Source organism: Leuciscus leuciscus, assembly GCF_965113295.1.
Source record: "Leuciscus leuciscus genome assembly, chromosome: 22".
NCBI classification, from domain to species: Eukaryota; Metazoa; Chordata; class Actinopteri; order Cypriniformes; family Leuciscidae; genus Leuciscus; species Leuciscus leuciscus.
This window is the reverse complement of record NC_138746.1, coordinates 37782393-37798435: the sequence shown is the minus strand read 5'-3', so window position 1 is coordinate 37798435 and position 16043 is coordinate 37782393. Positions and strand designations below refer to the sequence as shown.

The following is a 16043-nucleotide window of genomic DNA, read 5'->3' as shown; positions in this document are numbered from 1 at the left end:
AATAGGACCCGATTAAAAAGCTTTGACCTGTCCTTTCAGCTGAGCGTAGATGAGCGCCCTCTGACCCTGGAACAGGGCACTGATGGGTGGAGACAGCATGTCCACCGTAACGCCCTCGGGAACGGTCCAGTCCACAGAGACATTATCCACAGCAGGCTGGAGAGCAAACCGGAGAGACTGCATCACCTGACAGAGAAGGGCAGGAGAGAGTGGTGAATAGAAACCCTGACCATCTCGTACTGATTCTATCCAGAGCAGAACTTACTTTGGGCTGCATGCGGTCAGTGCCCGTGATGAACTGAGCGTGACCCGAACCTTCTCTGGCCATTCCTGTGATGAGAGCCGTACTCGCACCCTCTCCAATCCCGAAGGAGAAACACCTGAGGACACATGACCGACTTGACATGAAGTGAACCTGAAGTGAAGCGGGAGATATCAGTAAAGCAGGAGTGAGACGTGAGCGCCCACCTGTGAGAGTAAACGTGACTTTTCACCAGGTCCAGCACCTCTTTAGTGTTCCACACCTCTCCATCAGTGAAGATGAACAGCTGAGAGAGAACCAGGCTCAGAAACACACCTCAGCAGAGTTCAGAAAGCGTGTTGAATGATGAGTGTGTACCTGTCGGGGGTGATCCGGGAAACAGGGCTGACTGTAGATGTGTTTCAGAGGCTGAAGGATCTCCGTGCCGCCCATGTCTGCCCTCATGCTCTTCACTCTCTTCAGAGCCTCTTCCATCGTGTCCTCGCTGTACACAACACTCTGACTGCAACGACACACACCACAGTCTCTCACTAACCCACCACTGACCAGCACAAGATCATTCCTGAAGAACAACTAACGTGTGTTTACTGACGGGAAGAAGGACTCGAAGTGAGAGCCAAATCCATAGATGTTGAAGTAGCATCCCATGGGAAGACTCTTCAGCAGCAGCAGCAGCGTGTCCTACAGAGACACAGAGTGTGTGTGTGTGTGTGTGTGTGTGTGTGTGTGTGTGTGTGTGTGTGTGTGTGTGTACACAGTAGAAACACATGTACAGTGAGTAGAGACACGTACAGTGAGTACAGTGGAGACTCATGTACAGTGAGTACAATAGAAACACATGTACAGTGAGTACAGTAGAGACACATGTACAGTGAGTAGAGATACATGTACAGTGAGTAGAGACACGTACAGTGAGTAGAGATACATGTACAGTGAGTACAGTTATGACACATGTACTGTGAGTAGAGACACATGTACAGTGAGTAGAGACACGTACAGTGAGTAGAGATACATGTACAACTCATGTACAGTGAGTAGAGACACATGTACAGTGAGTAGAGACACATGTACAGTGAGTACAGTAGACTCATGTACAGTGAGTACAGTAGAGACTCATGTACAGTGAATACAGTAAAGTGAGTACAGTAGAAACTTGTGTACAGTGAGTGCAGTAGAGACTCATGTACAGTGAGTACAGTACAGTGAGTATAGACAAGACACATGTACAGTGAGTATAGACATGTACAGTGAGTACTGTAGAGACTCATGTACAGTTAGTAGAGACTCATGTAAAGTGAGTACAGTATAGATCCATGTACAGTGAGTGCAGTAGAGACATGTACAGTGAGTACAGTAGAGACGCATGTAAAGTGAGTACAGTATAGACTCATGTACAGTGAGTGCAGTATAGACTCATGTACAGGGAATACAGTAGAGACACATGTAAAGTGAGTACAGTATAGACTCGTGTACAGTGAGTACAGTAGAGACACATGTACAGTGAGTAGAGTAGAGACACATGTACATCCAGGCCGTATCCAGATCAGATGGTGGATCTGCACCTGGACCTAACCATGACGCATCCTGAAGTGCCAGCCTCATCAGCCCTGTGAAGGCCTCATCGACACAGCCAATCTGACTTCTGACCTGTAACGCTGCCTGGATCATAATCATACACTGTTCGCTCGTTGGCCAGAGGAGAACTGGTCCCCGACTGAGCCTGGGTTCTCCCAAGGTTTTTTTCTACATTCTGTCACCTGATGGAGTTTTGGTTCCTTGCCACTGTTGCCTTGGCTTTTGGCTTGCTTAGTTGGGGACATTTAATATTCAACAATATTACTGATCTGCCTTATTTAGGGTGGACGAAGATGCAATTTTCTTCTAGAAACAAACTTTGTTGTATAATTTTCATGTTATCAATGTGAAGCTGCTTTGATACAATCTGTATTGTAAAAAGCGCTATATCAATAAAGGTGACTTGACTTGACTTACAGTGAGTACAGTAGAGACTCCTGTACGGTGAATACAGTAGAGACTCATGTACAGTGAGTACAGTAGAGACACATGTACATTGAGTATATACATGTACAGTGAGTAGAGAAACATGTAAAGGAAGTAGAGACTCATGTACAGTGAGAACAATATAGACTCATGTACAGTGAGTATAGACACATGTACAGTGAGTACTGTAGAGACTCATGTACAGTGAGTACAGTAGTGAGTAAATTGACTCAATATATGTGTGTAATTTCTGAAATCCGAAATCTTACTCTTGCACTTTCGATGCGCATCTGTGCGTCTTTCCCATTATGCATGCTGCAGTCCATACTGCCCGATCTGTCAACCACAAACACAAACTCGCCTTGAGATGCCAGCGATGACATCACGTCTGCAGGGAACTCTGGGTACAAACTGATCATGAGCACTGGGTCACCCATCAGAGACCCTGAAACAGAGACAGTGTAAACAGGGTAAGAGGGTGTAAATTACAACTAATGCTGTAATCAGCCTACTATAATATTTGTATAAAAACTTAAAATCACACTTATTTATTTTTATAATAATAAAGTTATATGAAATGTAAACATTTAAATGGTGGCTGTCATAAAAACTTTCTAGATTTATTCAAACATGCGTAAAATATTAAAGAACATTAAAAATGATAATGAATATGTAATATGGTGCATATATTTAGCAAAATGCTCCTCTCTAGAGTTAATATTTCTCGCTGACTGATGAGTTTATGGTCACTGGATATGGTTTTTCTGAGGTAAATGTGACGTTACATGATATTGTTTACAAGTTGTTTTACTGACGTCTTTCCATGTTTGAAACACTGATTGAGCGACTCCATGTCACATGATACGGATCTCGATAAGTTGTACTCTACCTTTTAACACTTTCAGAAGCTCATTCATGTTTATTTCGCGCTGTAACTGGTGTTATTAAGGCGGAAGAGAAGATCATGTGCTTCTCTTGAGCTGAGCCAGAGCGATCTCACGCCACAGCGCCAAAACGTTTTTTTTTGGGGGGGAATTTCTTAAGAAAATGGAAGTAATTTGAAATCTGAGACTTTGTTTCACATCAAACAAAGCACAAAGATTATTGCGATTTATTGGATGGGATGCGCTATGCAATGTTCCATTCATTCATCAACTGAAAACAGGATGACTAATCGATTCTTGGGATTTAAGAATCGATATCTGTTCGTAAAAATGAGAATCGATTCAAATCGAGAAATCTATATTTTTTACCCAGCCCTACGTGTTACACTGTATGACAGTCTCTATCCTGCAGAGCGAATCAAACTCCCTGAACTAATCAAGTCCGCCAACTCACATACGACCCACCCTAAACATCAGAGATCAGTGCGAGAACATGATAATTATGTTCAGAACTACAAACACCATCAAAAAGATTTATTTATTCGCTGTATAGTTATCAATTTTAGATACAGGGAAGTCTGGCCATTGACTAAGGCAAAATCCGCCATCTTTAATCACTTGTGAGACATGAACAACAATGGCCAACTAATTGCCTTCAAGAACTTCTGACAATGTCGGATATTTGAAATTGCAGTCGTGAGTGTGAAACAACTTTCTTCTTGCCTACAATGACTTCATTTTCATTTTAGGGTGAAGTAACCCCTTAACTCACACATTAGTATATTTACAGCATACTGAATTCATGTAAAACTAAAGCCTGTACCTGGCTGAGCCGTGGCTACTCCGGCCTCCACGACAGCACGGGGCTGATGGGTATTCTCATAGTACAGAAGCAGCTCAACATCCTTATCGAACCGGTGACCAGCACTCAGACTCACCTACACACACATTACAGACGTTAGGTGCATAAAAACTGTACACAAACACGAACACACACACACACAGTACCGTGGCGTGAGTGTGGTGTGCGTCGAGGAACACCAGAGGATCCAGAGGGCAGCTGGACTCCAGTCTGGAGATGCGGTCTGAAGATCTCACATCGACACTCAGAGACAGTGTGTACGGAATAACAGATGCTGAGAAAACTTCTGGAACACCAGCGGCTGAAGCTGAGAGAATCACACGGACAAACAGAGATACTATACAACACCAGTATCAATATACAGAGCCGAACCGCCAAACAGAACTGACCTGTGCATCTGGTTGGTTTATGACACAGCCGATTCGACTGCTGAACAGTAAAGCATTGCAATGTTTTCATTGATAAAAATCATAAATATTTTTTGAGTATCAAATCACCATATTAGAATGATTTCTGAAGGATCATGTGACACTGAAGACTGGAGTAATGATGCTGGAAATTCAGCTTTGATCACAGGAATAAATTACACTTTACTTAATTTTCAAATAGAAAACAGCTGTTTTCCATTGTAATCATATTTATCTGTTTTTACAGTATTTTTAATCAAATAATAGTAGCCTTTGTGATGCAGAAGAGATTCTTTCAGACCAGTAGTGTAGGGGAAGTAAAAGGTTTGACTACATCATTCACTATGCTTTCTGGGAAAAAAAGATGAAAAGAAAAAAGATGTAATGTCTTTGCTGCTTTAAATTGAACATAACGGATTTTTTAAAACTATGTAGAAATACACAGTGGTAAAACACTTGTGAAGATGTGGACAGTCAGTGTTGCGGCCTGTGTGTAAGGTTAAACCGCACCTGAGGGTGTGTATCTGGGGTTAAACCGCACCTGAGGGTGTGTATCTGGGGTTAAACTGCACCTGGGGTTAAACCGCACCTGAGGGTGTGTATCTGGGGTTAAACTGCACCTGAGGGTGTGTATCTGGGGTTAAACCGCACCTGCTGGCGTGTATCTGGGGTTAAACTGCACCTGAGGGTGTGTATCTGGGGTTAAACCGCACCTGAGGGTGTGTATCTGGGGTTAAAACGCACCTGAGGGTGTGTATCTGGGGTTAAACCGCACCTGCTGGTGTGTATCTGGGGTTAAACTGCACCTGAGGGTGTGTATCTGGGGTTAAACCGCACCTGCTGGCGTGTATCTGGGGTTAAACCGCACCTGAGGGTGTGTATCTGGGGTTGAACCGCTCCTGAGGGTGTGTATCTGGGGTTAAACCGCATCTGAGGGTGTGTATCTGGGGTTAAACCGCACCTGAGGGTGTGTATCTGGGGTTAAACCGCACCTGAGGGTGTGTATCTGGGGTTAAACCGCACCTGAGGGTGTGTATCTGGGGTTAAACTGCACCTGAGGGTGTGTATCTGGGGTTAAACCGCACCTTAGGGTGTGTATCTGGGGTTAAACCGCACCTGCTGGTGTGTATCTGGGGCTAAACCGCACCTGCTGGTGTGTGTCTGGGGTTAAACTGCACCTGAGGGTGTGTATCTGGGGTTAAACCGCACCTGCTGGTGTGTATCTGGGGCTAAACCGCACCTGCTGGTGTGTGTCTGGGGTTAAACCGCACCTGAGGGTGTGTATCTGGGGTTAAACCGCACCTGAGGGTGTGTATCTGGGGTTAAACCGCACCTGAGGGTGTGTATCTGGGGTTAAACTGCACCTGAGGGTGTGTATCTGGGGTTAAACCGCACCTTAGGGTGTGTATCTGGGGTTAAACCGCACCTGCTGGTGTGTATCTGGGGCTAAACCGCACCTGCTGGTGTGTGTCTGGGGTTAAACTGCACCTGAGGGTGTGTATCTGGGGTTAAACCGCACCTGCTGGTGTGTATCTGGGGCTAAACCGCACCTGCTGGTGTGTGTCTGGGGTTAAACCGCACCTGAGGGTGTGTATCTAGGGTTAAACCGCACCTGAGGGTGAGTATCTGGGGTTAAACCGCACCTGAGGGTGTGTATCTGGGGTTAAACCGCACCTGCTGGCGTGTATCTGGGGTTAAATCGCACCTCTGGGTGTGTATCTGGGGTTAAACCACACCTGAGGGTGTGTATCTGGGGTTAAACCGCACCTGAGGGTGTGTATCTGGGGTTAAACCGCACCTGAGGGTGTGTATCTGGGGTTAAACCGCACCTGAGGGTGTGTATCTGGGGTTAAACCACACCTGAGGGTGTGTATCTGGGGTTAAACCGCACCTGAGGGTGTGTATCTGGGGTTAAACCGCACCTCTGGGTGTGTATCTGGGGTTAAACCACACCTGAGGGTGTGTATCTGGGGTTAAACCGCACCTCTGGGTGTGTATCTGGGGTTGAACCGCTCCTGAGGGTGTGTATCTGGGGTTAAACCGCACCTCTGGGTGTGTATCTGGGGTTGAGTACGGCCGGCAGACAGAAGCGCAGTGCGTGGTCGGCCTGAACGCTGAGCTCCATCACATAGACGATGTTGATGACGGCGTTCTGACCCGGAGACAAACACCCGACACTCAGTTTGAAGACATCCGAACTCTCATCACTCTCTTCCAGCAGAAACGCCTGCTGACCTGAACTCACAGCATCATCATACTGATCCCGCGCCTGCAAGAGAAGAAGCGGTCAAGCAACAGGAGAGGACCCTTTTCTCATTAGATTTCAACACGGTTCTTCGTTGCTAGGAAACTTTGTTTTGTTTACTGTGTTTACCGTGGTAAAACGTGCTGAAGTCTCGTTTGTTTCTTTGTTTGTTTGTTTGTTTGTCGTGCATCTTGGGTAGCTTTAGATTTTTGATTCGCTAAGTAGTAGGGCTATTCCTGCTGTATTCAATAACGAGGAATAAGGCCTGTATATAATTGGTGAAGCCCTCGTGTGAAGCCCTCATCGTATGAAGAGCAAAGAGTGTAAAGAGCAGCGACTCGACCTGCGACTCCACAGAGCAAAGACACCGACAAGACACTTGAGTATTGCTTTTTTCCCCCATTTCTGTCCTTTCTGAACAGCTTGTTCTCATTTGTTTGTTTTAGTGAAATGAATCTCTACCATTACTGCCAACACTCGTAAATTGCACTCTGTACATTGGAGGCAGCCCAATCCTTACAATCTGCGTACTAACCCTATGTCCTCTACTACTTTACTCTCTATTCCAGTTGTTCTCTGTCACGGCCCTGCCTCTGCCTTGCAGGAGGAACTGCCCCAGCAAGGCAGAGGAAGGGCCGTGACATCTGGAACTACCAGTCTTTATTTCATCTATTGCTACTCGTTAAAGTCTCAGCCTCATGGCCATAACTGAGACCTGGATCAAACCTGAGGACACTGCCACTCCTGTATATGCCCATGCCATGTTTTGATTAATATTAATATTGCTGTGTTTTAGGTAAATCATGATGCTGCAAAAGCCTCATTAGACCTTTGACTGGCCCTTTCCAAATCTGTGGAAATTTTTTTTTTCTAATGGTGTACATTTCTGGGGTCACCTGAGGGCCTCCTCAACTATATAAGACACTACAGCAAAGCTGAAACCAGTGAGATGTATTACTGATTTCACAATCACAGAGAGAAGGCCATCCATAACTGAGGTACTTCACATGTAGAAGCCTTAAAAGGCACATCACTAAAAAAAAGACACATTTTATTCAAAGGCTAAGAGACACTGTGCAAAGTTTTCAAAAACATTATCATGGCAAAATTCTGCATTTGCACAATCTCTCTGGAATTAAATGGGTTGCTGTAGAAAGATAACAAACACTTCAGTTGTGTAATGTGTGATCTGAACAAACATTTTAAATATCAAAGAAAACCACGGACAGATTCTAATGTATAAAACTTTGCATAGATTTCCTAGGCTTGTTTGAAAGCGACAGGCGTGTGTTGAGCGGGTTTGACAGCATGTGTCTGTCGGACTGAGACTTTAACACTCCTGCCTCAGGTGAAGCTGTCTACACCCTGTCTGTCAGCCCTCACACTCTGCTTGTCCTGCAGCTCCGCCACGATCTCCTGCTCCTCGATCTGGGCACTGAAGTGGCAGACGGCGGCGTCGGCCGGCAGCGGGAACACGAACACGGCCTCCAGCGCTCGATCCTCCTCGTTCACATACTGAAGACTGGAGCTGACGGAGACCCCGTGATCCCGAACCTGCAGCTGCACCGAGATGCTCTTCAGAGGAACTGAGACACACACACACACACACACACACACACACACACATCAGAAGATCTGCACAAACACACACACCAGAGGAACTGAGAGACACACACACATCAGAAGATCTGCACAAACACACACACCAGAGGAACTGAGAGACACACACACATCAGAAGATCTACACAAACACAAACACACACACACACACACACACACACACACGAGAAGATCTGCACAAAATCACACACACACACACACACACACACACACACACACACACATCAGAAGATCTGCACAAACACACACACATCAGAAGATCTACACAAACACAAACACACACACACACACACACACACGAGAAGATCTGCACAAAATCACACACACACACACACACACACACACACACACACACACACACACACACACATCAGAAGATCTGCACAAACACACACACCAGAGGAACTGAGATACACACACACATCAGAAGATCTGCACAAACACACACATCAGAAGATCTACACAAACACACACACACACACACACACACACACACACGAGAAGATCTGCACAAAATCACACACACACACACACACACACACACACACACACACATCAGAAGATCTGCACAAACACACACACCAGAGGAACTGAGACACACACACACACACACACACACACACACACATCAGAAGATCTGCACAAACACACACACATCAGAAGATCTGCACAAACACACACACCAGAGGAACTGAGACACACACACACACATCAGAAGATCTACACAAACACACACACACACGAGAAGATCTGCACAAACACACACACCAGAGGAACTGAGACACACACACACATCAGAAGATCTGCACAAACACACACACACACACACACACACACACACACATCAGAAGATCTGCACAAACACACACACACACACACACACACACATCAGAAGATCTGCACAAACACACACACACACACACACACACACACACACACACATCAGAAGATCTGCACAAACACTTCAGAAGATCTGCGCACACACACACAAATCAGAAGATCTACACACACACACTGCAGAAGATCTGCACACACACACACACACACACACACACACACACACACACACGTCTGGTTCACTATCTTTGTGGGGACTCCCCATAGACTTAATGGTTTTTATACAGTACAAACTGTATATTCTGTCCCCTTACACTAACCCTACCCCTAAACCTACCCATCACAGAACACTTACTGCATTTTTACATTTTCAAAAAAATATAATTTAGTATGTTTATTTACCCATTCCCCTCATGGGGACCGCTGGCTGGTTCCCACAATGGAGGTGATCTCAGGTTTTACTATCCTTGTGGGGACATTTGGTTCCCACAATGTAATATAAATCAAACGCACTGCAGAAGATCTACACACACACACACACACACACACACACACACACACACACACACTGCAGAAGATCTACACACACACACACACACACACACACACTGCAGAAGATCTACACACACACACACACACACACACACACACACACTGCAGAAGATCTACACACACACACACACTGCAGAAGATCTACACACACACACACACACACTGCAGAAGATCTACACACACACACACACTGCAGAAGATCTACACACACACACACACACACACACACACAGCAGAAGATCTACACACACACACACACTGCAGAAGATCTACACACACACACACACACTGCAGAAGATCTACACACACACACACACACACTGCAGAAGATCTACACACACACACACACACACACACACTGCAGAAGATCTACACACACACACACACACACACTGCAGAAGATCTACACACACACACACACACACACACACACACACACACACACTGCAGAAGATCTACACACACACACACACACTGCAGAAGATCTACACACACACACACACACACACACACTGCAGAAGATCTACACACACACACACACACACACACTGCAGAAGATCTACACACACACACACTGCAGAAGATCTACACACACACACACACACTGCAGAAGATCTACACACACACACACACACACACACACACTGCAGAAGATCTACACACACACACACACACACACACACTGCAGAAGATCTACACACACACACACACACACACACACACACACACACACACACACACACACACACACTTCAGAAGATCTACACACACACACACACACACACACACACACACACTTCAGAAGATCTACATATACACCCACACACTTCAGAAGATCTACACACACACTTCAGAAGATCTACACACACACACACACACACACACACACACACACACACACACACACACACACACACACACACACACACACACACACACACTGCAGAAGATCTACACACACACACACACACACACACTTCAGAAGATCTACACACACACACACACACACACACACACACTTCAGAAGATCTACATATACACCCACACACTTCAGAAGATCTACACACACACTTCAGAAGATCTACACACACACACACACACACACACACTTCAGAAGATCTACACACACACACACACACACACACACACACACACACACACACACACACACACACACACACACACACACACTTCAGAAGATCTACACACACACACACACACACACACACACACACACACACACACACACACACACACACACACTGCAGAAGGTCTGCTGTAATCAGGGGTAAGCTGGGCCGGATGTAGGCTTGCGCTGGTAGGACAGTGATGAGGAAGTGAGAGTTTATACCTGGCTCATTCTTCTCCGACACGAGACCACAGCAGTTCACCATCCTCACTCTCTGAGGAACAAATCAGCTTTAATAAACATTATATTTCATGTGTGTGACTCGACATAACCTCTGTTTATATAATCTGCAGCAAGATAAAGAGCCGCTGTGTAAAAGTGTGTATCAGTGCAGAAATATCGTAAACACACACGATTTAAAGAATAAAAGTACATCTTTACCATTTTAAAGGTAACGTTACTACTGCTAACAGGAATAAAAAAAATAAAAAAAAGGTTCATAAGAAACTAAAAGAGATTAAATCCTTTTTCTTACAAAGTGAAAGTAAACAGGAATCAAGTCTTACTGCTTTTATAAATCCTCAGCGATCGACTCAGTCAGTAAATGAGATGAAGACTTTCAGACTGTCCGTGTAAAGATGTTTCAGGAAGGGTTAGGATGACGTGCAGTAACTGGAACTGAACCGGGCAGCAGTGTTTAGGCGAAGGCGCTCATCATCAATGTTATGAACGACGCAATGACGCTGTCGGTCACGTGATAATGACAACATGCGAATGTGCCACGCCCAGCTTACATTCATACTCGCCTCCGTTTATATACAGTCTATGCCTACTAGCCTACTCACTCATTCTAGAACGAAGTCATTCTTTATTCAGAAAAAGTACCAACTCATGAGAGTATGAGATTCAGACGCAGCGGCTGTTGGTTGAAAGCACTGAACTGGTAATCTGAGCATAAGCAGCAAAACTGTACAATCAGATGTCAGGATTGTAATTAACACAGTTGGTTCAGACCTGTTAAAAGCAACAATTGTAGCGAGTTAACCTGGATGGGTTGAGTTTTCAAATAACAGTCATGAAGACAAGTCTAAATGCAATAAAGCGATGAAAAATACAGAGCTAGCTGTGGGCAACAGATGACAGCTGGGAATTCTGCTTTAATGTGATGAGGTCAAAGTTCACATGTGACAGATATTGGATTAGGGATTTTTACTACAGGGTTATCATGGAGACCAGAACACTTTACATGTCTTATCCTGCAGATATGATTACATTGTAAACGTATTTGCCTCACCACTAACATTTTTCCTTTAGGAGGACAACAGCAGTGTTTAGATCTGATCAGAATCAGTAATGTGATCATTTGTCAGGAGCAGCAGGAAAACACCCAGTCTTCAATCTTTACCTTTCATTGACAAGTCCAGAAAAAATGCTTTGACTCCTTTTTGTGAGCAAAGAATGCATAAAGACCCAGTAGCTCTGAGAATGAAGAAACATTTTTACATTTACATTTAGTCATTTAGCAGACGCCTTTCTCCAAAGCGACTTACAAATTAGGACAAAATTCAGCGAGTCATCATAAAGAGGCAAAAGCAACAACAACGCAAGAAGTGCTCAAAGTACGAAGTTCAGGTATTATTCAGAGTAGCATAAGCCTGATAAGTGATGTTACAAAGGGAAAGGAAATTTTTTTTATTTTTTTTTTTTATATATTTTTTTTTTTTTTTTATAAGGTTAAGTGCTCACGGAAGAGATTTGTTTTCAGCTGTCTTTTGAATGTTGTCAGGGATTCTGCATTCCGGATGAGGGTGGGGAGAGCGTTCCACCAGCATGGAACTGTGAATGAGAATGTTCTGGAAAGTGATTTTGTGGCTTTCTGTGATGGAACCACGAGACGTCGCTCGTTGACCGATCGTAGGTGTCTGGTAGGGATGTAGACTCGTAGGAGTGAGTGAAAGTAGGAGGGAGCTGAGCCTGTGATAGTTCTGTAAGCAAGCGTCAGTGCCTTGAACTTGATGCGAGCAGCGAGAGGTAGCCAGTGCAGAGAGATGAACAGAGGAGTGACGTGGGCCCTCTTGGGCTCGTTGAAGATAAGACGAGCTGCAGCATTCTGGATCATCTGTAGGGTTTTGGTTGCACATGCTGGAAGTCCAGCCAGAAGAGCATTGCAGTAGTCAAGCCTAGAGATGACCAGGGCCTGGACGATGAGTTGTGTTGCATGCTCAGTTAGGAAAGGCCTGATTTTCCTGATGTTGTGCAGTGCAAACCTGCATGATCGAGCTGTCTTTGAAATGTGATCTGTGAAGGTCAGCTGGTCATCAAACGTTACTCCAAGATTTCTGACCGATCTTGATGGGGTGATTAATGATGACTCTAGCTGGATGGTGAAGTCGTGCTGTAGAGACGGATTGGCAGGGAGGACGAGAAGCTCAGTCTTTGCCAGGTTGAGCTGCAGGTGATGTTCCTTCATCCATGTGGAGATGTCCGCCAGACAGCTTGAGACCCGTGCAGCTACTGTGGGATCATCTGGTTGAAAGGAGAGGAAGAGCTGCGTGTCATCAGCATAGCAGTGGTAGGAAAAACCGTGTGCCTGTATGATGTGTCCCAGTGATGTGGTGTAGATGGAGAAGAGGAGGGGACCAAGAACTGAACCCTGGGGAACCCCTGTGGTCAGCTGATGTGCTCTGGATACCTCACCTCTCCATGCGACCTTGAAGGACCTACCTGTGAGATAGGACTCAAACCAGTGGAGTGAAGTTCCTGTGATGCCCAGTGATGAGAGGGTGGACATAAGGATCTGATGATTCACCGTGTCGAAGGCAGCAGACAGATCCAGGAGAATGAGGACTGAAGATTTGGAAGCAGCTTTTGCGATCCGTAGGGCTTCTGTGACTGACAGTAATGCAGTCTCAGTTGAATGTCCTTTCTTGAAGCCAGATTGGTTGACATCCAGCTGGTTGTTTAGAGACAAGAAGGATGTTAGTTGGTTGAAGACAGCTCTTTCAAGTGTCTTCGCAATGAATGGTAGGAGAGAGATAGGTCTGTAATTGTCTACAAATGATGTGTTTAGCGTTGGTTTTTTGAGCAGTGGAGTAACCCGAGCCTGCTTGAATGCTGTAGGGAAGGTGCCAGTATGGAGGGATGAGTTGATGATGTGTGTGAGTGATGGTAGAAGTGTGGGAGAGATGGCTTGTAGAAGGTGTGAGGGGATGGGGTCAAGCGGGCAGGTGGTAGGGTGACTGGAGAGGAGAAGTGTAGATACTTCTTCCTCGGTTAGCGAAGAAAAGGAGGACAGAGGGATATTGGCTGTGGAAGGGGTCGGTCTGGGTTCCTGTGTGTGTGGAGCTGAGAATTGACTGCTGATAGCTGTTGTTTTCTTGGTGAAGAAGTGCGCAAAATCGTCAGCAGTTAAGGAGGAGGCGGGTGGTGGAGGTGGACAGAGGAGAGAGTTGAATGTCTTGAAGAGTAGTCGTGTGTTGGAGGAGCTGTTGATCTTGTTGTGGAAGTATGAAGATTTTGCAGCATGAACATCGACAGAAAAGGAGGAGAGGAGAAATTGATACATACTCAGGTCAGATGCGTCTTTTGATTTGTGCCATTTCCTCTCCGCTGCCCTGAGTTCGGTCCGGTGTTCACGAAGAACCTCAGATAACCAGGGGTTAGAGGGAGTAGCGCGTGCTGGCCTGGAGGAGAGGGGGCAGATAATGTCTAGAGAAGAGATTAGAGTGGAGCATAAGGTGTCCGTTGCGGTATTCACATCCAGAGATGAGAATTGTGAGGGTGGGGGAAGAGAGGATGACACGGCAGAGGAAAGATGGGAGGGGGAAAGTGAGCGCAGGTTTCGTCTGAAAGTGACTGGTGGTGGGGGTGGTGGTGCAGGGGTAGAGAGTTGTAGACTGAAAGTAATGAGGAAATGATCTGAAACGTGGAGAGGTGTCACCAGGATGTTTTCTGTGGTGCAGTTGCGTGTGTAAACCAGGTCCAGTTGGTTGCCTGATTTGTGAGTACCTGTGGTGATGAGTCGTTTGAGATCGAAAGAGGCTAGGAGTGAGGTGAAGTCTGTTGCATGTGGCTTTTCGAGATGAATGTTGAAGTCACCGAAGACTAGAAGTGGGGTGCCGTCCTCAGGGAAAGTGGACAGCAGCACATCCAGCTCATCTACAAAGTTACCCAGCTGACCTGGGGGGCGATAAATGACTACAATATGGATTTTAATGGGAGTTGTAAGTGTAATAGCATGATATTCAAATGAGTTGTTGTTGCATAGAGAAGAGAGCGTGGAGTATTTGTAATTGTTAGAAACGAGAAGCCCTGTACCCCCACCTCTCCCAGACTGGCGCGGGGAGTGGGAGAAGGAGAAATTGCTAGAGAGAGCAGCAGGGGTTGCTGAGTCTTCTGGACGGATCCAGGTCTCAGTCAGCCCCAAGATACTAAGAGTAGAATGAGATGCAAAGGCTGGAATGAAGTCAGCTTTATTGACTGCTGACTGACAATTCCATAGACCCACGGAAAGAGAGAGAGGAGTGTGTGAGGATGTGAGGATGGGACGCAGATTGGCAGTATTGCGCTGTCTATTGCGCGTGATGAAAGGACGTTGCCGAGAGATAACAGGAATGTATTGAAAGCACATGTTGATGAAGGTGCAACAAAAGAAGAACAAAAGAAACAAAAGACTCTGTCAGAGGAATGCACTGTTTCAGCTCTGTGAATGTTTGCTCGGGGTGTGGACGAGTGTGTGAGAACGAGTGTGTGAGGACGAGTGTAAATCCATACAGTCTGTCTGAAAACACACCCGATAGAGGAAGTAAAGCACTGAAACATTAAGAAATCAGGCAGATTCTTTTATTCAGATTAAAATATTTACAATGAAATATTCAGGATTCAGCGGGAATCAAACATTTTACAATGATAAATATGTTAAAGGGGACTTTGCACCAAGTCAAGTCAAGTTTATTTGTATAGCGCTTTTCACAATACAGATTGTATCAAAGCAGCTTCACAGTATTAAATTTAAATAATACAACAAAGTTTGTTTCAAGAGGAATTTATTGATTGATAAAATTAAATTAAATATCCCCAAAATATCCCCATAACAGAATCCACAGCAGATTTAAGATATGGATCTCAAAAGGTTTAACTACTTATTCATTAATCCACAAAAGGGCATTCCAGAGTTTAGAAACCCTACAGAAAGATTACGGACTGGGAAAAGATGATTTTCTTAGGTACCTGCAACAAGTGAGA

At 45.2% G+C, this 16043-nt stretch overlaps 1 protein-coding gene across 4 annotated transcripts in view; it reads right to left on the bottom strand.

Annotated features, from left to right (window-relative positions):
* LOC309486599 (von Willebrand factor A domain-containing protein 5A-like) overlaps positions 1-11488 on the bottom strand; it is a 38129-nt gene extending 26641 nt beyond the window's left edge. For 2 of the 4 annotated variants that reach the window (XM_082153949.1, XM_082153950.1), the window contains exons 1-12: positions 11366-11488; positions 11022-11073; positions 8045-8247; positions 6463-6685; positions 4156-4316; positions 3971-4085; positions 2533-2708; positions 855-943; positions 620-764; positions 469-548; positions 266-380; positions 28-186 (exon numbers count right to left, since the gene is read on the bottom strand). In XM_082153949.1, coding sequence (XP_082010075.1) covers positions 28-186; positions 266-380; positions 469-548; positions 620-764; positions 855-943; positions 2533-2708; positions 3971-4085; positions 4156-4316; positions 6463-6685; positions 8045-8247; positions 11022-11064 — 1509 coding nt within the window. In that variant the 5' untranslated portion in view covers positions 11065-11073; positions 11366-11488. Of the gene's footprint in view, positions 1-27; positions 187-265; positions 381-468; positions 549-619; positions 765-854; positions 944-2532; positions 2709-3970; positions 4086-4155; positions 4317-6462; positions 6686-8044; positions 8248-11021; positions 11074-11334 lie in introns of all 4 variants that reach the window. The other 2 variants (XM_082153947.1, XM_082153948.1) reach the window with 2 other exon arrangements.
* Between the last annotated feature and the right edge of the window lie 4555 nt (positions 11489-16043).